The sequence below is a fragment of the Arvicanthis niloticus genome, chromosome X (genome assembly GCF_011762505.2).
Source record: "Arvicanthis niloticus isolate mArvNil1 chromosome X, mArvNil1.pat.X, whole genome shotgun sequence".
In the NCBI taxonomy this organism is placed as follows: Eukaryota; Metazoa; Chordata; class Mammalia; order Rodentia; family Muridae; genus Arvicanthis; species Arvicanthis niloticus.
Window position 1 is genome coordinate 87287169 of NC_047679.1, and position 25426 is coordinate 87312594.

The 25426-nt window shown below is 39.6% G+C and overlaps 1 protein-coding gene across 2 annotated transcripts in view; it reads left to right on the forward strand.

The window, feature by feature from the left end:
* Window positions 1–16122, forward strand: part of Vsig1 (V-set and immunoglobulin domain containing 1) — a 32872-nt gene extending 16750 nt beyond the window's left edge. For both annotated transcript variants that reach the window (XM_034485533.2, XM_034485534.2), the window contains 5 exons: window positions 2879–3077; window positions 8977–9132; window positions 9547–9666; window positions 13718–13856; window positions 15137–16122. In XM_034485533.2, coding sequence (XP_034341424.1) covers window positions 2879–3077; window positions 8977–9132; window positions 9547–9666; window positions 13718–13856; window positions 15137–15542 — 1020 coding nt within the window. In that variant the 3' untranslated portion in view covers window positions 15543–16122. The remainder of the gene's footprint in view (window positions 1–2878; window positions 3078–8976; window positions 9133–9546; window positions 9667–13717; window positions 13857–15136) is intronic.
* Window positions 16123–25426: the final 9304 nt, after the last annotated feature.

Genomic DNA, 25426 nt, shown 5'->3' on the forward strand with positions numbered 1-25426 from the left:
AAAACGTGGCATAAATGAACGAACTAGATAAGGCAGCATGTTTAGGGCATAGAAGAATGTTAGAGAAAACAACAAAGAGAGGAAATTGTTTTCACTTCCATTATCCTCATTTTTTTTGAAAATGTCTGTGTTGGTCTTTCTGCACAGAGGCAGAAAGGCACATTTGAGTTCTACTGGATACTATCACTATCTTCCTTTGTTTTTTTTTTTTCTTCTTTGACTCTTTTTCTCTTTTTAAGAGATTGATAAGGTAAAGACCCCTGGGCAAGAAATTGGAAGAACTACTTCTGTTTAAACTGGTTTTGCTTGTGTGTCGCCATTTTTATTCAGCTGAGGGTGGTGCATAGGAAGGAGATCAGCCATGCTAGGCCAGTGCTCTATCATTAAAAACCCACCCATCCCCTCAACTGTTGATTTTGTTCCATTTTTGAAACCTCCCTTGGCTTCAGTTTCTTCTATAAAATGAGGCTAATGAATTAAATGAACCAGAAGAACCATCTAGAAGATTTTATGAAAATAACTTGTCTCATTAGACTAAAGCAATCCCGATTCGTGGGACATACATTGGAATCACTGAATGACACACATTTATATTAATTTAGCAAACTGTCTACATAGAATATGTATATTGTGAAGGGAACTCAGGTTTTATTACCTCATCTAGTGGTTCCCAAGTTGCAGTCACTCATGCTGTAGCTTCATAATTTTTGTCATATCTGTGTATTCCCAGAACTTTGTTTAGTTAATAGTTTCTCTAGTGACTGGGACTTTTAACATATTAAAATCTTTATGTCACCTAAGCAACAATATTCATAAAGTTACATATATTATACTAGATGTATTTCTCTTCAACATTAAAATTAATAGGCATTCATTTAGACATCACTGAAAACCAATGTCCTACTTTGGAACACATTGCTCTGGCTCCTTGTTCACAGGTGGAAACTAAAAGGTTAGACAGATTAGCTATCTTTGCTTCTTATCTCTCAGCAAGTTGCTATGGAGGCATAGCTAGGGAACACCTCATGTGACCACATCACAGTCAGAGGCAGAGCTGTGGACCAACCTAGATTATGGGACACCTAGGCCAGACTTTCTTGTACCATATGATTCTTACCCCATGGTTACCATTGAAACCTAAAATACATGCTATTTCATGGAGATGAGAGTAGAATTCCGATCTTTCTTAAATCAAATTAATTGTTTTTTATTGTAAAATTTATTTTTTTTAAAAATTGTGCTATATAATAGTATCTTTTTGTTGTTTTTAAATTTGGTATATGTCTACTGTATTACATTACTCCTCTTGGTCTCCTCTCTCCATCTTCTCCCGAATTTTCTCTTTCCTCCTTGGTCCCTCTTAAATTTGTGGTGATTTTTCTCTCATAATTATTATATATGAATAAATATATAAATGTAACCCATTGAGTCCATATAGTGATATATATAGTTAGAGCTGGCCACTTGGTGTTGAATAACCAATTAGAGGGCTCATCGTGGGGAGATCCTGAGTCCCCCTTTTTCAGCAGTCACTAAGTCTGTGTAGCTCTTCTTTGTATAGTATGTTTTGATCATATTCACCCCCTGTCCACTTTCCAAGATCCACTACTTCCTTCCCTAGCCACTCTGTTTTGTGTCCTCTCTTTTTTCTACCCATCAAATCCAGTTTGTGCTGACTATATGTTCTTGAATGGGCGACCTTCCACTGGAGTGCAGTTGACTGACTTATCAGAGACAATATTCTTAAAACTGACTCTCCCTCTGCCAGCAACAATCAATTGCCAATTGCTTCTTGGCTAGAGTTGGACTTCATGCCCACCTTTTCTCACCATGCTAGGATTTGGCCTTTCTTGAGTATGCTTGAGAGTGCTTTAAAAGACAATCTTGTTATATAAATTAGGTGGTTCTCAAATCATAGTGCTCCTGCTTCAGCTTCCAAAGAGAATGAGACTTTAGGTTTATGCCACTGCTTGGCTCAAGTCCAGTGTATTGTAATAATGACAACAGTAACAAAATGAATCCTGTGGCCTCAGATGAGTCATCTGAAGTTCTTTTGTTTTTGTTTTTTTTGTTTTTGTTTTTGGTTTTGGTTTTTCAAGACAGGGTTTCTCTGTGTAGCCCTGGCTGTCCTGGAACTCACTCTGTAGACCAGGCTAGCCTCGAACTCAGAAATCCACCTGCCTCTGCCTCCCAAGTGCTGGGATTAAAGGCGTGCGCCACCACTGCCCGGCTATCATCTGAAGTTTTAAATTCTCTTATTTGACATGGAAAGATGGTAGCTAACATGGACCAAGTGCACTGTTGGCCTTTTACTAGTTTATGTGGACATATCTTACCACTAGGAAAGAATGAGACTAAGTGATTTCTCAAGGCATATTCTACCTTGAAGTTTTATATTTCTAACAAACAGAAAAAAATACATGTGTACTTATCTAAGAGGTATGTGTGCATGAAAGGGACACGGACATTTAAAATTCTAGGTAAAGCAGTCTCATTGGGCAAGGTAAGTGTGAATCAGAAGTTCACAAAGTGGTAAATGCGTCTTGAGATGTATCTTATCTGCTGTTACATGAAGAGCTTCTCCGGGGTAGAATGAGCAGGTGAGTGTCTTGTTCTCCTAGCCCAAGGCTAGAAGTTAAATTCTTGGAACTCAAATTGCCCTCTCTTCTGTAAAATAGGCTTAGCAGTTCCTGCCCCAGTGACATCACAGAGCTGGTCGGAGGCAAACGAGGAAACGGCTATCAACAACAGAAAGTTAAATGCCCCATTGAACTGAGAAATCTAGGATCCCTAGAACACATATAGAAGGGACTTCCTGGTAGCTTATATTCATCCTGGATACTCTCAGATTCTCATCTGAATTATTTTTCTATCCTAGATCTACTACTCTGAAGGTGGACAGGCTTCAGGTATTGGGCAATTCAAGAATCGAATAATAGGAGCTACTAATCCTGGTAATGCATCTATCACCATATTGCATATGCAGCCAGCAGACAGTGGAATTTACATCTGTGATGTCAACAATCCTCCAGATTTTGCCGGCAAAAACCAAGGCATCCTTGACGTCACTGTCTTAGGTATGGACATTATTTTCATGCCTTTTCTTATCTTGAAGCAACTTACAACAGTGAATGAGTCAAGTCAGTGGGCTATGGTATCAATTATATCCATGGGGGTAATTGTCCTCCCTCCTCCATTTATTATCAGAGATAGTTTTATTTATTTAAGTTTCATTTTATTAATGGAGACAGCATTCCAACTCAACCCATATAGTAATACCTAAAAATTACCATAAAATGTACCGAAACAGTAGCCAGAGAAAAGGGGCCACTAAAATGATATAGTAAATAACATAACCTCTATGCAGCCCATAGCTCAGAAGAATACAGTGAGACACTCATTGGTCCACAAAATGATCGCCAGTAATACTTTTAGGAGGAACTTATACTAAGAGCCACACTTAGCTACAAGAAACAATTGTCAATCTATTTATTCCCTTTTCCAAACCTACTATTTTTCTCACCATGAAATCATTCTTTCAAACAAAACAGAAGAGTCTACATTTTTATCTATCTATCTATGTATCTATCTATCTATCTATCTATCACGTGTCTATCTATCTATCTATCTATCTATCATGTGTCTATCTATCTATCTAGTAATTCATTCATTCATTCATTTATTTTTTTATCGTGTTTCATTTTGTTTTGAGGCAGAGTCTCATGGAGCCATACAGCCTTGAGCTTGCTATGTAACTGAGAATGATCTTGAATTTTGATTAAGGGGGCGGGGCTCCCTTTTCAAAATGCTAATGCTATTTGGGGAAATGATACTTGTTAAGCCATTAGAAGAATTAAGTTAGGATGAACACATTTATTGTATGACGTCAGACAAATCATATCCACTATCAGAATAGACTTGGAGAAGTTCATTTATTCAGGATTTATAGCGCCCCTACTTTGTACATGAAACAATAAGGTTGGTAGTGATGGAGGAATGACTGTTGTCCTTGAGGGTCACCCAATGGTCGTTGGTGTTATTTGTTTGTTTGTTTGTTTGTTTGTTAGACTGATTGGTTTTGAGGGATCATTCCAACGTTTGAGAACACTAAAGACCTAACTGCAGACTGAAAAGAAGAAAATATTAGAGGGAAAGAAGGGCTTGAAACCTTTACAAGTAGCCCCAAATGGAGCTGTTTTGAGTTTGACTATATGCATCATAGGAATGGAGACCCTAGGCCAAATGACTATGTAGCTGAGGGGCTTAAAAATTGGCAACAAGGTGCACATCTAAAAGAACTAGCCACAGTTGTCTTGCTACCTGTGTGATACTAAAAGGAACCAGTTGATGCTTACTATGAACTCTGTCATTGCCTTTACTGTCCTGAAGAAGAGGTACATGTTACCCAGGAGGTAACGTTTAAGAGTGGTTTTCTCAGGCAGTTGTTTTTATTGTGCTGAGCCTTGTGCTAGGCATTAGGGTATAGAAGTAGATGAACCCATTCCTAGAACAGCTTATGTTGCAGTTCAGAAGACCAGGCATCTGTATGGGGGAATATAGTGTGGCAAGAATGCCAGAAACTATGAGACTGGAAATCAGAAAACTTGGGTTCTAGAAGGCCTTTCTCTGTTCTCAGTAACCTCTTGCAATGTAGTCCATCACTCTCTGACCACCGTAAGATAGGTTTTAAGTCTGTCTCCTTTACTGATTTATTATAAGAATTCAATTAGGTGCTGGGGATTAAAGGCCCTTTTAATGTTCAAGTAATTTGAGGGATTAATCCTCTAATGATTTTCTGTTGCTGCTATGTCTCTGCGGTGATCTGAGCAGAGGCAATTGTGAAGAAAGGCTTGGAAATAGCCCTGAGCTAAGCTACTCAGGAAGGTTAATTTTCTTAAAATTGAAGTTCAGAGGATTCCCAGTGAATTTCCACAAGCTAAAGCTACCCTAAGCTAGTTTTGGGTTTGCTTGCTGCCCTATGAGTCTTTGAAGGTCATTGCCATGACTTGGTCATAACTTCCTTGGAGCAGCCAAAACCCATAAACTGAAGATGCTGAACAATCTAAAGATTCCTTATCTAGAAACAGTAAAAAAATATATAATTTTATTAATAAAAATGTAACCTATGATTTTCAACTTTCCAGAAGTAGTGATAGTAAATTATCTCTAAATTTTTGAAGTCGGTTTGCAGTTCTCAAATCCCATTGCATATCAATACCCTGATTGGGACTGGGCAAAGTAGACATGGGTGAGTTGGAGAGACCAGTTGTTCAGGAGAATTATTGATACTCCATTGCAGATGGCTCTTCATAACACTACATTTAAAAAACCCTCTTTATTATTATAATGAACTCACAAATAAAAGTACCACATAGCTAGATGATGATAACGATTCAAACAAACACTTGCTGAGGCCCAAATTCAGTGAAAACTCAAGTTAGGATGGTCATGCTAAACCCATGGGGCATTGCTTATGTCTTTCCTTATCACTGTCATTTGTATTATTATGAACTTAATTCGGCACAAGAAAGAAAAATATCTATGAGGGAGTTGAACGAAAGGGTTGGTGGCCCCATGAGGAGAGCAATAATACCAACCAGCCAGAGCTCCCCAGGGTCTAAACCACCAGCCTAGGAGCACATAGGGAGGGACACATTGGTCTCCTTTCTAAATGTTACACTACAGTCATGTGTATGGTATACAAAATGCTGTACTATACCCATAATGTATATATGTTTATAGGTAAACAGCTGTGATGGTAGGTATAGTGTAGCAATGCATCTTTGAGATTATTGCCCAACATGGCCATCAATTCTGTGTATTTACTTTGCATTCAAGAGTTCTTTCTTTCTTTCTTTCTTTCTTTCTTTCTTTCTTTCTTTCTTTCTTTCTTTCTGCATTCATGAGTTTCTTAATCAAAGCCAGAGAACATGTTTCAGTTACTGTTCTAGGCAGAGGAAATAGTAAGATGTCAAAGATAGGGTCTCAGCCCTCCAGAAATCCAATCTCATGAAAGGACAGATTGAAAAAAAAAAAAAAGCTTTCAATGGGTGTTTTGAGGGAAAGCTGAGAAGGCACAGGTCAGGTGTGAATAACTTCAAAAGGAGAACTAGAGAAGACTCAATAGGGAAAGAGAATTTTGTCCTGGTCAGGCAGACCACAGGCTGAAGTGGCAGGTTACACTTCACGTAAAGAAAGCAGCAGTGAACAAAGAAGCAGGTGTTTTGTTGGATGGCCATTCATTTAAGAGGTTTCCAGTAGTCATGACAACTTTGGAAAATCAATCTCTGAAAAATTCTCAGATCGACTCTGAATAAGTATTATGTGTACATTTGGAATGAACACCATCTTCATTCTGCAGTTTGCCACGTAAAAATTATTAATTTAGAGGAGTTTTGTGAGCACACGGAAGCATTTTCATTTATCTTCTGAGATGAACTTTTTCCTTCAATCGCAATTCTGATGAAAGCAATAAAGCCAAAGGGTAGATCAATGGCTTTGCCAATAAAACATACTAGCTCTTTTGGGGACTTTAACTGGATGAAATGTCAGCTCAATTCTGATTCAGTAGTTTTAGAAGATATATAGGTTTACAGCTTGTCTCAAAATGAGTCACCTAGTGTTTTGTAAATAATAAAAAGAGAAAGAGAGAAGGAGAAAAAGAAGAGGTCTAATCTGGATTTGAATTTGGACTCAATGTACAAGTGCCAGTTATTCTAGATTGTTGTCTATAATTTAGTCCTAGTGCCTGACATTTTAATATCAAAATACCCACGTTTTATTGTTCAAATTGCTCTGTTCTAATACAGGAGCTATTTTTTTTAGACACTAAGCCTAGTCATAGTTGAACGATATGGTTAAATGGCCTAGTTTAAGGTAGGTTAATCAAGTTTTTCTCATCTTAGAAAGCCATTGATATGGAAGAGGGATTGAAATCTAAGTAGAAAATACTCTAAATCAAAAGATATTTGTTTTCAAAGACGAGTGAAACAATTTGAAGTGTTGTGCTTATACACATCTGTCTTCTTTGTGTGTAACAAGGGTTTGAGTCTGAGATGGCTTACCAGAGCAGAAGCTTATAAAAGATTGATTTCAATAGCAAAAATTAGTCTAAGGCACAGCCAACATCAATTCCATGTACAAGTCCCTGTCTATGGTATTTTCATTTGACCAGCTAGAACTTAGACCATTTCTTATTTATATTTTATAGATGAGTCAAACTGAGGTTTAGTTTCAGTTAAGTAACTTGCCCAAATACCTATTATGTAAAGTTGCAGAGTTGGCTTTTTGAGATGGGAAAACCTTGATTTGCCACCCTTGAACTAGGCCATTTAACCATAGCATTCAACTATGAGTAGGCTTAATATCTTTTAAAAAATGCTCCAAATGTTATAGCCCCTATATTAGAGCAGATAAATTTGAACAATAAAATGTGGGTATTGTCCAAGGAGAACCCAAGGCATGAGTCTGAAGCATTTAAAGTGTGAATTTCATAAGTTTGAGAGTGTTAACCACTAGAGAGATAGTTGTTACAATCCAATTGAAGATAAGGAAGAAGAGCTAGGTATAGTGGCTTATGACTGCAATACTAGCACTTGAGAGGTAGAGGCCAGATGATCATGAATTGAAGGTTTATCTTCGGCAACATAGCAAGTTTAAAGTGAGCCTAGGCTGCATGAGACCTTGCCTCAAAAGACCCTCAAACCAACCAGCCAACCAAACATAAAACAAAAGGACAAATGTTAATTGGAATGTGTAGAATTTATGACCATTATCTGTGTATGTCATTTAGGACCAGAGTAGGTGACACAAAGTAAGGAGGATGGGGAGACTGTGACTCACAGCTATCTACAGAATGTCTCCATCCAAGTGCTGTCATATATAGCTGAAAAGTCAACATGTGGCAAACTACCCCCAATGTCACTCCTCCTCATCCCTTCCTCTAAAACTTGTTCTTTTACCTGAATTCTTGCATCAGCACTGATCCTGGACCCAGGAGCAGAAGCCTGGAACTGCCCATAATCCTTCCCCTCTTCATCATCCTCTGTAGCTAGCTGGCCACTAGCTCCTGTTGACACCATTTTCTTAATACCTCTTGAATGGCTTTTCGCTTGGCTCAGGAACCCTTTATTTATATCTGAGAGCTCCATGTGAAGTATTAGAAAAATCATTATCCCTACCTTTCTTAAACCCATGGTCTCCTGTTCCCAGTGCAAAACGTGTATAATACAGAGCCCTCCAAGGTGCAGGCCCCCAATGTTCTGTAACTTCATCTCTCAGTATCCTCAACCCAATTTCAGAACTGTGATCAAGTTGCATTTGAATCTGCAGTGCCTAGTCTAGTTCTAGACAGATAGAAGGCACATAGCTAAATGCTTGCTGAGTGACAGAAAGATTGCAGCATCATATAGCACATATGTAAAATGGGCTTCTGCTGAGGAGAAACAGAGACAAATTCAAAGCCTCCCAGCAAGTTTGGGTCACCTATAGATGAATAAATGAAAAAACAGCCTCACAAAGGAATAGAGAATGCAATATTGATGGAATATTTCAAAATTTATTTTCTAAAAAGGGTTCTGTTTTCATTTAAGACTGCTTTTAAAACATAAGGTATGTTTCTATTCAGAGTTTGCTTACCTTTGGCTGCTTTAATAAAGGCATATTTTAGGATACAATGAGGAAATGCATGGTTATAAATCTGGGGAAGAGGCAGACAGAAGAGACACTATTTGAATCTTAATGGGCTCCTGACTAGATGGCCCCTGCAGCTGAAGTGCTCTACTCCCATCTGGTGGTACAATTAGAAAACTGTCCCCTAAAAAGAAAAAAAAAAACCTTTTTAAAGACTAAACTAAATAGACTAAATAAATAAATGTATGTTCTCTTGGTTTGTGACACAAAATCAAGAAAGGGACTGCAATGGTCACAGACTGCCGTTTTCTTGCAGGAATCTTAATCTTTGTCATTGCCTTACAGTCAAACCTTCCAAGCCCCTTTGTACCATCCAAGGAAGACCAGAAGCAGGCTATCCTATTTCCTTGTCTTGCCTTTCTGCCTTTGGAACGCCGTCTCCTGTGTATTACTGGTATAGGATTGAGGGAAACACCATTGTGCCAGTAAAAGAAAGCTTCAGTGAGTATTGCCTTTCAGAACTTCTGGATTGGTCTGGTGTTAGGGTTGCTGTCTGATGCGCGTCTGAAGTGCTTACCTAACAGTATGTGCTGTCCGATGCTTGTCTGAAGTGCTCGAACATTTCTTCCCTTGATGTCAGTGTGTTTGTGTGTGTGTGGGGGGGGACAGAGGTGTGCTTAAAATAATGCATGTCTCCTAACATGATGGTTGTGGCATGTCTATTTTCCAGAGTGTAGAATTCATCTGGGAGGCAGTCAGGAGGGTCTGTGTTGTAGGGTTACTTTTAGAGCATCCCAAGAGACCTAGTTGGATCTTGTCCATCAGGAGAGGCCACTGTAAGAATGAAGGTTGGAATTAAGCAATGTGAACTGAGATGACAAGAGATCTCAAACATGTGTTTCCTGGTTTTGACAGACTCTGCCACTGGAGTTTTGGCTATTGGAAATCTAACAAATTTTGAACAAGGCTATTACCAGTGTACTGCCATCAACAGTCTTGGCAATAGTTCCTGTGAAATTGACTTAACCTCTTCACGTGAGTTGACCATATGACTTTCATACTTTATCCTTGAGTCAAGTTGCTTGGGGCTACCAGTTGAGCACATTTATTAGAATCTCTCTTTAGTCCTTCTTGCCTCTCTAGATATTTCTGTGCTTTAGTGGTAAGTTGATATGATGAATGGCTATCCAAGTCTCTAATATCTACATAATATATCTATTAATCCCTTCACTGGGTAGTTTACTTATGCATCACATAAGTCATTAGAAAGTAGGTGTTCCTGTTTGATAAATAAAAACAGTGGTGTTATTAATAGTCCAGGATGCTCTTTCTTACGTAGCTTTTTGGCTATCTTTGTCAAATTTATAGGTCTCAAATTTCCCACTTAAGATTGGCCTCTAGAAAACACAGGGAAATACTTAAAGATATGGTACAAGCCGGACTTTCTGACAAGGACTTTGGTAGCCCAGGAAATAAGAGCAAGAACAGATAGATGAGCTTGCTCTTGTATGAAATTTAAAAAGCTTTTGTACAGCACAGAAAATAACAAACTGAAAGAAAATGCAGCATAGAGGATGGAAGGAAGTATTGACCAGACAGTTAGCCCACAGAGGATTGTTACCCAGAATATATGAAGAACTTAAAAAAATCCAGGGATAATCCAGTCAATAAATAGGTAGATGCTTTGTACAGACAAGTCTCAGAAGAATTACAACTAGGCAACAAATATATGAAAAAAATGTTCAATGTTTTTTACCATCAGAAAATGCACACCAGAATTCTGGTGAGCATCCATTGTACCGCAGTCATATGACTATTATCTAGAAATCAAACAGAAAATTTGAGCAAGGCCATGGAAGAAAAGGAACTGCTTCCCACACTGCTGGTGGGAATGTGAAGTAGAGCAACCACAACAGAAATTGGTCTAGAGGATCTTCAAAACAAACAAACAAACAAACACCAGTAGAGCTACCATATGATCCAGTTGTAACACTTCTGTGTCTACATTAAAAAGAACTCAAGGCAGCACAGCACAAAGTGAGCTGTATAACCCTGCTGACTTCAGTCTTCCTTCAGCCAGGTTACAGACTCACAGATTGCCATCGCCTGATGAGCATGTAGTGTTTTATTCAGCCACAAAGAACAGTGGCATTATGTTGTTTTCATGAAAATGGAAATGAAAAAAGCCATATTTGAGAAACACAAATGTCACATGCTTTCTCTCATAGGCAGAATCTGGATTTTTAAAAATGACATAAGAGTAGAAGGGGGCTGTTGGGGGAAAGACAAAAGAATCCAGTGGGAGGAAGATGGAAGAGGAATGGGGGAAAGTAGCAGGGGTGAGAATATGATCAAAGTTACATGGTATGCATCTGGGAAGACATAATTATAGTCATAATTTTATTTGATTTCTATGTTCTGATAAAAATAAAGCTAAAAGTTTAAAGATGAATATCTGTTTATAATAATAACCAGTCATATCTATAATCAACATAACCTAATGTTTGTTATTATTAGTAGTAGTATTAAATTATTTCCCAGATCCTTAACCAGGTGCTACATGTGCAGTATGTCTCCCAGCCTTCCCTACTACCTTATTTATGGAAGCAGAATAAATACATTAGTCTTATTTTCCTGAAGGGTACACTGAACCTTAGGGAGGTAAATGACTTACCCAAGTTCATCAAGTTACTAACTTGCACAGCTGGGATGCCTTTAAATCTCTTGCTCTTGAAAGCCACTTGTTTACTTTCTGATATCTACACTTAAGAGCCCTGGTACTGACAGATGAAGGCAAATCCTGGGACAAGCCCTTCTAAGGGATGTCTTGTCACACCTTTTCGGGATCCCTTGATAACTCTTAGAGCCTGTTGTCTGCTCTCCATTCTCATTTCACTTTCAGCTCCTTCCTGTGACCATCTCCATTGTCTTTCAGTACTTCTCACTGAATTTGTTGTCTGCCCTTCTACAGGTAGGATCACGTTGCAGATGGCGGTCACTTAAGATTAATACTCGAGTCTTCTTTCCAATGACCTCCAGCATTTGCCTGGCTTTCCTTCCTTCCTTTCCTCTTCCTTCTTGCCTCCTTTCCTTTCTCGGCCCTCCTATCCTTCTCTTCCTTCCAAGTCACCTATTAGATAGCTACTATGGATGGTTATAATTGATGAAGAGACTGAGGTTAAGAAAAAAATATGTCTTCCACTCAAGGAGCTCATCATTCAGCTAGAGGGCTAAACAAAGGCTGTATGTATTAAATGTTATAGTACAGGTCTACACAGAGTATATGGGACATCAGAAAAGAAACACTTATGGTTACAGATCTAGAGCAGCTGTGCTGGCGAGGTACCATTTGAGCTGGCACTTGAAGGTACTAACAAAGGCTATTGTTTCTGTAAAATGGGGGAGACATTTTAAAAGTGTTGTCTAACAAAGAACCACAGTACAGGTGTTTCTGAGTTGTGAACAGTATTTAATTTTCATAAATTGAATATTTAATTAAAATTGTGCCGTAATAGTATTAGGCAAATGTAGTGGGAGATGAAGAGAGCTCAGAAACGCAGAAGGGAATAATGAATGTTGGGGAAAGGAAGGCAGGCCACCAGAGAGCAGGCGTAATAGAAATATGGAAGCAAGAGCAGCTTTGGAAAATATCAAGAGTGGTCGGAGTGGGTCAAGAGAATGCTGTTTGGTCAAAAGTTTAGAGTCATTTAATTTTTAAAAGTATTCATGTGTGCTCCTTTAGTTTTATTTTTATTGCCTTAGACCTTCACCCATATATAACGAATTGTAGTCCTTTTCACACAGCCCCGTCCCTCTCTCACCGCCTCTCTCCCATTAGAACTGGTTCCCAACAAGTCCCTCTTCTCCTTTGATGTCTTCTTTTTTGTGTGTGGCCTACTGAGTTTAATTAGAGTGTCTTGCCTAAGCATTGATGGAAGATGATTTACTTGAGCAGTGTCGGTTTATCAGTGCGTACACCACTGAAGACAAACGGCATTCCCTCTTCCAACAACCACCGATTGTCAGTAGTCTCGCAGGGAGAGGTTGAGCCTCGTGGGTCTTTCATTCATCCATGATGAAATATGAAAGGGTCCAATCTTGTTTGATTATTGTGCAGATAACCACAGCTGCAGGGAGTTCATGAGTGCAGTAGCTATGTCATATCTGGAAGATATCTTTTTGCTGTCTAGCTCTTCATCCTATCTCTTAACGCTCTTCCCATCCCCCTCTTCCTCAATATTCCCTGAGCCTTGGTGACAGGTCTCTTTCTATGTATAGAGCCCAGGCTGGGTTCAGACTCAGGATTTTTCTGCCTCAGCCTTTTGAGTGCTAGGGTCATAAGCATGCACGGCTGTGCCTGGCTACATGGATTCCTTTATTTATAAGAAGTTGAAAGGTTTTTATGCAAATTTCGTTCCTCATTTCAAAATATAAACTGTTGCCTCTTGTTTAAGGAGAAATAGATGGGGATGGTCTGGTCTGTGACCCAGACACGCTCTGTCATGGACAGCACCTCTGGGCTTGAAGGTCTGGTGCTCAGCTGGATTGTCTCATATTCATTAAACTTTTCCATAGACTGATGTAATAAACCAGATGCCTGTTTATCCAGATGGCATATCCTTTCCCAGTGACTAGAATGCAGGCAGCCCCTTCCTGTGCAAGGAGTGTGTGGAGGAGAAACTTTTTAGGGAGGCTTTTAGATTTCACTTAGGCCTTGGAAAAGCTGATTAAATGTTCTTGCCTGTAACAGACCATGTTTCTGGTTTCCAGATTGCCATGAAATGTCTCTGGTCACATAAATGCACACTGGAAACTTTGTTCCCTAAATACTGCTTTAAAAACAAACCTGCCTGCCAAGTGGGCATATTTTTCTTCCCTTGTATACATTTCAACGTGAAGCTACACAGCCACTTCCTCATCCACTAAGAATCTAAGTAGCACAGTTCTGGGGGTGTCTTTTCCCTCGACCTCTCCCTGTCACTTTCTTGCTCTGGGAATCTTTCCCGTGGTTTTCACCAGTCTCAAATGCAGCTGTGTGAGAAGGAGATGTGTTGTGATTTCCCAACTCTCTATCTGCGCCCTCCAGATCCGGAAGTCGGAATCATCATTGGAGCCTTGATCGGTGCGCTGACAGGAGCTGCTATCATCATCTGTGTGGTGTACTTTGCCAGGAACAAAGTTAAATCCAGGCAAAAGAAGAATTTAAATTCCAGCACTGAACTTGAGTAAGCCCCTTTTGACTTCCAGCCACTTCCCCATTGTTGTCTTAACCTGAATGCAAACATTCCTGGGAAGTAGCTTCCACTAGCCTCCCCCTAAGCATCCCTTTCAGCATGACTGATCAAGGTTAGCTCTGTGCTTGTTCTCACTGTTTTTACCCAAAGCACCGTGGTGCCTGTTTATTGAGCCCTGTGTGCTGGACTCTGTTCTCGGCACGTATATCAACTAATTTAATCATCACAGAAGTCCTTTTAGCTCAGAGACAAGTGTTTTAGGATCTAATATTAACAGGTTTATTTTTATACTGACACAATCATAAACACAATTGTGAATAGTTTAATGTAACAGGAGACCTACAAAAGCAAAAGCACACAGGGCCCAGGGAAGTCAGAATTTGCTTGGCGTAACAGCCTGCACTCTTAAGTACTACAGTATAGGTGATGCAAATTCATTTGTTCTCCCTTCCCTCTTCCTTTTAAACTTATTTTTATTTGTTTGAGATTATAATTACAACATTTCCCCCTTCCCTTTCTTCCGTCCAAATCCTCCCATATATGCTTCCCTGTTCTCTTTCAAATTCATGGCCTCTTTTTTCATTAATTGTCACTGTGTGCATATATGTATATCTATATGCATACATATTTCCAAATACAACCTGCTAAGTACTGTCATCTGTGTGGATGGCCACTATGTATTGGATAACCAATTGGTGTGCCTTTCCCTGGATTTCCATCTTTTTGATTCCAAAAAGGATTCAGGAGGCAAGCACTAAGGAGTTGGAGATAGAGATACAACTGAACCATGGATTTGACCCTCAAATACCTTATTAATTTCTCAGACCCTTTCTTTATTTTAGTTTTCTAGTTTTTAAATGATGGTGTGTCTTTCTTGGACTTTCATATTGTTGAAATCAACCCTTTCTTAACTCCAGAACAGACACATCTGGTCTGACAGCAAGTGAAAAATATCAGAATGAGCAGCTGTTCTAAACCTATGGCTCTCAACCTGTGGGTTGTGACCCCTTTAGCAAACCTCTATCTCCAAAAATATTCATATTATGATCCATAACATAGCGAAATTGCAATTATGGAGTAGAAGCTAAGATAATTTTATGGTTTCAGGTCACCACAAAATGAGGAACTGTATTAAAAGTGTCACAGTGTTAGGAAGGTTGAGAACCAATGGTCTACAGCCTATTCGATACTAAAGCTACAGTATATGGCTTCATGTGAAATTTCCAACTGTGAATCTTCCCTAATGTTTTTCTGGCGATTCTTTCTTATAGGCCAATGACAAATGTACACCATCCCCGACAAAATGAGGCAATTCCAGTTGATAGCATCCAGCTAGAAGGAACTCTGCCATCTCCCATCCATGCTGGCCACAACACCGAACCTACTACTACAGTCTTGGAGCCAGAATATGAGCCTAACCCCCCTCTGGAACCTGCCACACAGCCTGACCCTGAACCAGAGGGTTCAGTGCCTGTGCCAGTGCCCGAGTCAGAGGTTCATCTGCAGCCAGAGCTGGAGCTGGACCCGGAGACGGAGACAGATACAGAGCCTGAGCCCGAACAGGAACCTGAGCCCGAACATGAGCTTGAGCCGGAACATGAGCTTGAGCCTGACCCCCAGTCTGGAATAATAGTTGAGCCTATGCGTGAGGGGGAAAAGAATACAGTTAAGGCATAGACAGGCATGGCATTAAGTATGGTGGTTCCCACTAAAAAACCCATTCCTGGCTTTTAAAATTCGGTGGACTTAACCAGCTCCCAGTTTGTCCATCCATCATGGACAACCCTCATCCAACAACATGCATATTCCAACCATTAATCCAAAATAAAGAAATCAAGGTAACTACTAAAGAAATGCCGTGGTTTCTGCCTTTTTAGTATAGGTTACCTAAAACTGTACTAATATGTAACCTAACAAATGACAAGGCCAAGACAAGTGGTTCATTTCTAATTTACTTGGAAGAGTATTTGCAAAAGTATATTCTGCATTTTATAGTCATTTTTTGTCATGGATCACATGTACATATCCTAAGATAGGGTTAATTTGATTGAATATTAATTTTAGGATTGGATGTCTTTCCTGTTCCTTTTCTTTTGTATTTACCACTGAGGGAAAAAAGTTTGCACCATTGGCCCATAAATTAGAAAAAAAAAATCATTTTCCCCAAATAAGGTATGTATCAATTGGTGCATACAATTGATAACTAAGTCTTATAATTTATCATATTAGATCTTTAATAAACCAATTCAGTGTCCAACATTTGAGCATAGTATTTTTATAACTTATTTTTCACTACTAAATGGTGTACAAGCAAACAATTTAGAATAAGCTTTTTCTTTGGTGAGCATAAAGTGTTGGTATTGGGCAATTCAGAATATACCTTTGAATAAGATATGTTATTACTATTGGATGCTATCTGTTTTAGCAGTAGACTGGGTTGGTTTTCCAGATGAACACTTTGGTCTACTTTAGATAATCTAAAGTGTCAATTTAAATATTCCGTGTTACTGTGTCTATAGTCCATGTTAATAGAAATATCACTTTTACATAAATGATAAGCAGTAAGTGAATACAATGATAAAATCCTTTCTTCACTTTAAAAATGCTTTTTCATGGTCATATTTCACTGAATCCCACTCTGAAGAAATTTACATGTAGATTTATTTTTTAACGTATGTAATCAATCATATTTGAGATATAATTTTAAGGCTCAATAAATAATCCTCAATAAAATCTCATTTAGTGACTACTAAGATAAAGTCTTTAATAAGTAATTTCATTTTCATGTGATTTATGTACTATAAGCTCTATCTATTTTAACTGTATAATTTGGTGAGTTTTGACAGTTGCACACACCCATGAAAACACCATATCTATGTAGAAGTAGATGGTTTCCATCAGCCCAAAGTGCTTTCCTCATGTCCCCTTTTACAATTCCACTGTGCCCTGGACCAAGATGACCATTGATCTGTTTTCCATTTCTAAACATTAGCTTTTCCTTTTCTTGACCTTTATATGAATGGTATCCTATAGTACATACTTTTGTATCTGACTTTCTTCTCAAGTAAATACTTTTCAGTAGATCTCTGTCACATCTAGGATTTAGATAAAGGATTCCCTTAACTGAAAACCTTTCTCTGTAGAGATCCTGCCTATTTATCAATTGAGGTAGAGTCTACAGACATTTTAAGGTGAAATGAAGTTAACTAATATTTATTACTCGCACCAAGCCTTGAAAACAGATATCAAGCTTTACTTATTTTCTTTGATGTGTCAATTGATAGACACTTTGGGGAATTCTTAAAGCATATTTTGCATTAGAATAATGCACTGCCATTGTATATAGTGCCTAATGTACAAAAGGAAGCAAACGTCTGAAGGTCCTGAGAATGACCTCACTTTTAGATACTGTAAACTAATACTAAAATTGCTATAATAGCCAAGTAGCTGAAATTTATTTTTTTCTTGTCCATTTCCATTATGGGATCAATCATAGGAAGAGAGATTGACCTGAAATAGTCAATGACTATACTCCCAAATTTCTGATGGAGCAGTGTTGACTAGGGAAGAGGTCACTACTGGTGGTTTTAAATAGCCCTGTCTTCACTAGAACTGTTCCATTTGAATACTGATGAACAGTTGGGTGAATGATTTTTTTTTTACATTTTTGAGATTCCAGATCACCTTGGGAGTCTACTAAAGACTATGGACCCCCCTAGCCATTGGAAATGCTTATTACACATAATGTGTCAACATGCAGTTGATTTGTATTTTTGAATACAGTATTTTTTATTATTTGGGAATTTCATAGAGTATATTTTGGTAGTATTCATCCCATATTACTCCCTCAAATGCTTTCCAAATACACCCTCATATGACCACACTTCTTAACTTAATATCCCTTTAAAAATAACACATTAAGTCCATTTTTGTGCTGCCTATATACTCCTGGGTGTGGGGCCATCTACAGGAGTATGGTCAACCCATCAGGACTGGAGTATGGTCAACCCATCAGAAACTACACCCTTAAAACTGGCACTCCTCTCCCAAGAAGCCATTAACTGTCAATAGATCTTCAGTTAAGGGTGGGAGCTTATAAGCCCCTTTCTATGCTAGAATGTGGACAGATTTCAGAATTGCTCTTACACAGGTCTTGTGCAGGTCACCACAGCTGCTCTGTGTTCATGAGTGCTGTGGTCTTCTCCTATCCAGAGGACACTATTTCACTCCAGTCTTCTCTGACTTCTGGCTCTTACATTCTTTCTGTTCCCTCTTCTAATATGTTCCCTGAGCCCTGGGGTGGTTGATATAGTCAAGATTTGGTTCTCAGGAATTACATCTACCCTAGCCTTCTCAGTCCTGGCTTCTCTGTAACTATTCTTCTCTGATGAATATGAAATTTTATTATCCAGTGTTCTCACCCAGGTTGATAAGGTAATCCACTCAAGTATTTTTTAAAAAAAGAGTAGAAAGTAGAAAAAAGAAGTTTTATTCTATGTAGTTACTTTGGGAAGAGGGACAAAGAGATCCAACGAATCCTCCTCCAAGTTTATCTTTAGTGTCTTGAAGTGCGATTAAAATTTAAATAAAGGAACACTCGCTCTCGAGAATGCGTTCGCATACACACACGCACACACACGCACACACTCACACACACACACACTCACACACACACACACATACACACACACACACACACACACACAGAGAGAGAGAGAGAGAGAGAGAGAGAGAGAGAGAGAGAGAGAGAGAGAGAGAGAAACATTTTCTTTGAAAGTGTGGTCTTGCCTATGACAAGGGCTTCAGGCTCATCCTCAAGGTGGTCTGCTAAATTATTAGAACTGTGTGAAATGTCTTTCTGAGTGATACAGTCTCTCTCTAGCTGGACCCATTCTCTTTCTACAGCATAAGATTCCTGGGGATATTCCCATTTCTTTGGTGTTCATTATTTCAATAATCTGATAGATTGAGTGACACAAGTATCTCTATAAAATGTCTTCATTCTTGTTAGGCTGATTACAATTCCCCACTTTGTTTTTTTTAAAGATTAATTAAAGGCTTTATATGCTTGGTAATGCTCAATAACAATATGCCCATACAAAGAGAGTTGTTTCCCAATTAGCTAACCTAAATAAAAGCTGTTACCCACGACTTTTCTCCATACCTGCGTGTCTCTCCATCCTCCTACATCTCTGCTCTCCCCAGCTCCTCCTCTTCCCCCACTTTCTGTTTTAACACCTTGGTCTTGAGGTGCAAGATATTGGTGTCTGACAAATAAACAGAATGTAACTAGGGACCAAGGTTAGAATACATTTAGTTAATGCCAGGTAGGCATGCATAAGAACCATTTTCCATAGCCTCTTCACTTTGTTATTTTTGAAATGGCTGGCATAAACAGCTCCATCTTGTTGATTTGAGATAGGGTCTCATCATGAAGCTGTGGTTGGCCTCAAATTTATGACCTTCCTATTTCAGCTTTCTAAGTTCTGGACTTGTAGGCAAGTTCTGCCATGCCCATTGAGACTATATTTTAGTTCTTACAACTTCTCCCATTGTCTCTCAACAATATTCACTGAAGACATGTGTCTTAGTTTGGGTTTTACTGCTGTGAAGAGACACAATGACCAAGGCAACTCTTATAAAGACAACATTTAATTGGGGCTGGATTACAGGTTCAGAGGTTCAGTCCACTATCATCAAGGCAGGCACATGGCAGTGTCCAAGGGAGGTGTGGTGTAGGAGGAGCTGAGAGTTCTACATCTTGTTCCAAAGGCAGCTAGCAGAAGACTGGCTTCCAGGCAGCTAGGACAAGGGTCTTAAAGCCCACACCCATAGTGGCACACCTACTCCAACAAGTCCACACCTCCTAATAAGTGCCACTACCTGGGCCAAACATATTCAAACCATGACAACATTGCTAATTAACCATCTGCTGGTTTGCTCTCCATAGTCCCACGACTGAGGGAGAAATTCATCCTTGTTTGGTCTGATTTGATTCCACACTGGGGGAGTAAGGGACATGTCAAGGGACAGTGGCAGTAAACCCTTCAGGCTCAATTTTAGCAACCGAGGTTTAGAAGATGTACCTTAGTTGAGGCACACTTGAAGTCTATTCTGCTTGTCCTGTGGGTAATTGTCCTAGCATCTCAAATGTGTTGTCCATGTTCCTTTGTAGGGTGTTAAAAGACAGTTCTGGGACTTAAAAAAAAACCCACAGCTATCTGTAGGCATAAATTTTTTGCAACCTGCTTTTAATAAGGGTTCAACCTGTCCTCTAGCCCACCACCCAGCAGATATAGTGGAAGAGAAAAGTTACTAGGATATGGGGGAAGTGGACCTGTTCAGCAATAGTTCTTCCGGGGGAGAGCTCAATCTTCTTGGGCAGCAGTTCAGTCCCATAGCAAACACCAAATAGGATTCAGCAGCTGCAGACCAGTCCTCTAGACAGGCAGATACCAGGCATGAACCAGCAGTACAGTACAGTCCTTTCAGCAAGTAGGCACCAGGCAGCTTGTAGTTCGATCTTGAAGAAATGGCCAGGTTTTCCAAACAGCCTAACCCACCCAACTTTGTGTCCTCTTAAAAAACATTAACTATAATGTCTACTGCCCATATACTCTTCTGCATGTGGCCTTCTACTGGAGCATAGTCAGCCTACCAGAACCATACCCTTAAAGAAAACTCTCTCCCAGAAGCTAGCAGTTGCCAATAGCCCTTTAGCTAGGGGTGAGACATCATGGACCTCCTCTCTCAGTGGTAGATTTTTGTCTGGTTTGATAAAATTCTTGCAGGTCTTGTGCATGCTGTCACAACCACTGTGCATTTCTATGTGGAACTGGTCTGTTTCATCTGCAGAACATCATTTCTTTGTACTCACCCACTACCTCTTACAATCTTGCCACCTTTCTCTTCTATAATGTTTCTGAGTCTTGGGAATAGGGATTGTGATATAGACATCACATTTAAGAATGAGTATTTTACAGTCTTTTATTATTTGCACCTTGGCCACTTAGAGTCTTCACGTTAACTGCCATATACTGCAAAAACAGAAGCATCTCTGTTATGGGTTGAGATTGTAACAATCTGTAGATATAATAATAAGTCATTAGAATTCAGTTTAATACTATGCTGTTACTAAAATTCCCTTCCATGGGGAGATGTAAGCAATGCCTACCCCTTTTAAGGTTCCAGTGACAAAGTGGACACAACTCTTCTAAACTTTACTCCAGGCAACCAATGGATTTATTGAGCTTACAGAGAGCATAGGTCAGGGGTTACTTACAGGGGTTACTTATCTTCCCCCAACTGACCATACTGGAAAGCCTTACCCAGCAGTGTGAGGGCCTCATCATAGCTGCATAGATAGAGCACCCAATATAGTCTTCCCTGGTCTCTATCCTCCCCACAAGCCATATGCAGAATTGCTAGTTAGTAGAGAGCAGTTGGATATTCAGGCAGGGAGAGAAGTGGTCTGTAAACCATCAACAAGCCCAGCTGGGATGCTTTTTTACAAAGGGGCACAGCTGAACTCCCAAGATGGCTGTTGCTTGGGTTGAATGTCAGTAATTCATGACATAAGCCTATGAAGCAAAGTAATAGTAGTAGTTTTTCCTCTAGGGCTTATGACCTGTCTAGCAACAAGTTCTTGGGTCAAATAGTACCAGCCATGTGTTTCAACGTGTGGAATGAGTCCTAAACCCAATCAAAGAACAATTGTTTACTCCAATGATATCAATGTCACTATTGCTGCAGGGGCCACATCTTGCCATATGGGTTGTTACTGTTACTTTCAGGATTCCTAGCTGGGTAAGACTGATGATTACTTTGTTTTCAAGTAATATGCATAGCATGTGTCCCAGCATTATATAATGCTAGTGAATTGGTATGAACTTTCCAGGTGAGTATCAGGTTGGTTTCTCCATGTAGTGTCTTTGGCAATAGGATTTTAATGTTAAGTTCTGGAGGGTAACAAAGAGGGTAACACTTCCATCCATGTTTATATGCAGATTTGATCACATCCTCCACCTCTTCTTACATTTCCTCTCCTCCGTTTCAACTCCCTCCTCATACCCTTAGAGACCCTAATTTCTTCCTTTATTCAGTGACACCCTAGGCATAAATTGAAGAGCTATAATGATCTAGGAACTGCTGCTGATTCTGGAAGTATGGGGTGTGCTGAATTAGGATCAGCCCTTGTCCTCATAAAAATATAGTTTTGTTAACTATAGTAAGTTCTTAAATATAGCGTTCTGTTAAGTAAGTGCTTGTGTTTTACCAACAGTAACACGTTGACTATAGGAGAGGAAAACTCGAATTTGCACTGCTGTGAGGAGAGACTCCAAATTATTGATCTATAATGAAAAATAGGATTCTTGGCCAGTGGATCAGAATCACTCCTATCAACACTGCATGTGGCCTCTAGAATATAGGGTGACACCTCTCCTAAGAAGCTAATATTTGCCTTCTGCACTAGCCTGTGTGCAATTCAAGTCTGGTGAACTTTCAGCAAGAATTTCAGGAGGTAAATAAAGAACTCTGAGCTTAGTAGTACTCAGTGACTCCTGACAGTGACAGGGGCTGAATCTGCAAGATAGTGCAAAATGATATTGCTGTTTTGGAAATCAGGAATTGGGCAACAGCTTTGCAAAACTGAACTTGTCCTTATGTATGCTCACCCAGCTTCCAGTGGAAAGGGTAAAAGAGAGCTGAAATAGCCAAAGACATAAATTCAAGACTGCATCTTAATGCAGGCTTCAAGTATAATGTAGGGAAAAAACTGAATGGCCCATGTGCGAATGTGCTTGGCTGAGCTTGGGCATGAGTTCTCTGTTGCTTTGTGGGTCCACTTGTCTGTCACGACTCAGAGTGGCAGGAGCTTGGGATCTTGACTGACTTTGGTCTGCACACAGCACCGGCTGTTGAGAGAGACAAGGGGGGAAGAGAAGCCCCGACTGCCCCTTTGGGAAGTGCTTACTTGTTCTACTCACTTGGCTTGAATGACACCTCCTGTGACTGGAACCAGAGAAATCCTCCAGAACAGCAGCACGATGGCAGGCCCCATTAACATGAGAAAGTCTGGGGTTCCAAGAGCTTTATTGACATGGTGATGATAGTTGAATCTGGATGTGCACACCCCACCTCCCACTTAAGCAAGGGGGACCTGACCTAAATAGGGAAGGAGAGGGGGAGGAGGGTCACTTAATTAGCCACGCCCCCTGGCCTTTAGGTAACTCATTAGTATAGAAATCTCTTGAGGCTGAAGCCTGTAGTCACGCCCTCTACCTGTGTAGGGTAAACCTCACACTTGGAAGCTTGTCAAACCTGCAGCTTAGAGGATTTTTTGTTTTTGTTTGTTTGTTTTTTTAATAGAATCTTCATGTGTAAACTTACTTAAACCTACCATTCAATACCAGGGGATAGGGGAAGTTGTAAAAAGGTGGAACCCAGAGTTCCAAGATTATGGTCATAATTAGGTCATTCTGTTTAACAATCCCTACTTACTATGAAGTTCAGAAGGCCATCAAGATCTGATCACTGGAACAGGTTGCTCTTCACACCCAGGAAATTCCAAAGGCTGTAGGAGCTATGTATGCAGTACTTTTCCACTTTTAACACTTAGAGGTTATGTAAACCTCTCTGTGAGGGACTGCATGTACTATGTGACTGAATGGCGCAGGTTAATGGAGTTCCACGCCACGAGTTATGAGCCTGGATTTTGGGAGCACGGTGGAATAGATGCCTGTCCATAGCAGGGTCTCTGGGCTACTTCCAGCCAGCGCTTCTACCAAAACCCAAGACCCCTTTCATGGCCCCACAGTATAATACTGCTCTTTCAACTGTGCCAATGTAATCACAATGAAACAAACACAAGTTTTATTAAGAAAAGTATTTTTCAGGCCAGGTATGCATTCAATTCCAGCACTCAGGAGAGGTAGGACAATCACCATAAATCAATTGAGGTAGAAGCTCAAGGCCAGCCTGGGATACATAATCAGTCCTAGGCCAGCTAAGGCTACATAGTATGGCCCTGTCTGAAAAACAAAACAGAAAAACTAAAAGTTATTTTACAACGTGTATATACTGGTAAACGGGTTATAAGGCATCATAAAAGAATCAAAAGAAACAGCCAATAACCCTATTCATCTTTAAAGGTTTAAAATAAAGGCTTATAGTTTACAATAAAAGGATGCAGAATACAATGAGGGTTCCAGGAAAGAGTATCTAAAAGATATGTCAATAAAGGAAAAAGTATTATATCTGCTTGAAAAACTTAGGATACCAAATTTTTCAAACAATACAAAATTTTCAAAACAAAACCAAACAATACTGCAATTTGCTGTTGACAACAACTGTATCCTCTACTATTGAATTCAATACTGCCATTACCTTAGTTGGTACAGACCCCATATGTCAAGGGATTATTCGCACAGAACCGTTCTCTAGTTCTCTACATCAGATACCACTCAAAATCACTGTCTAGGCCATCCACACTTCCATGTGACTTGGGCACAAGTTGGAAATTTTCCTAATTTTCTACTGAGGTTCAATAAGCTTTTTGCTGCCTCACAGGATTCAGGAGAACATTTGAATTATATTTACCACTTTATTGGAAAGGACATTGCAGAAGACACTCATGAGCAACTAACTGAAAAGGTACCCAGGGGTGAGGTACAATAGGGTCTTGTGCATAGGAACGTCTGTTTCCATGCGGTCAGGGTGCATGACTCCCCTTTCATGTGGATGTGTTCAGCAACTTGGAAGCTTGTCAAACCTGCAGCTTAGAGGATTTTTTTGTTTTTGTTTGTTTGTTTTTTTAATAGAATCTTCATGTGTAAACTTACTTAAACCTACCATTCAGTACCAGGGGATAGGGGAAATTGTAAAAAGATGGAACCCAGAGTTCCAAGATTATGGTCATGATTATGTCATTCTGTTTAACAATCCCTACTTACTATGAAGTTCAGAAGGCCATCAAGATCTGATCACTGGAACAGGTTGCTCTTCACACCCAGGAAATTCCAAAGGCTGTAGGAGCTATGTATGCAGTACTTTTTCACTTTTAACACTTAGAAAACCAGAGGGGTTTTAGGAGCTGTATGTTAGAAACACAGGAGTGAAAATGCATAGATGCAATGCCACTGCTAATTTAAAAGAAAAATGCAAGGTAGGTAGGTAGGCGTTACACCTAATCTTGGTGATTATGAAATGCACTCACACGCGCGCGCGCACACACACACACACACACACACACACACACACACACAATTTGGGTTCCAGGAAAGCTGGGTTTTGTGATTGGCTGTTTCTTAGCTCTGGAAGTTTTATCTATGAAATCGAGATTTCTTTCTTAAAGATTATAATGAGAATAGATATTTTAAAAATCTTACAAACTAGAGAAGAGGTATACTGCTGTTGATCTGTATCTTCTGACAATTGATTCAGTGATTTTAAAAAAATTATTATCATTTCAGGGGAGCTTTTGTGGGAATCATGGTTCCCTTTGAGGACTTGGAAAAAAAAATCTAAAAGACAGCAAGTTCTGCTTTCAATTTTAGGCAGTC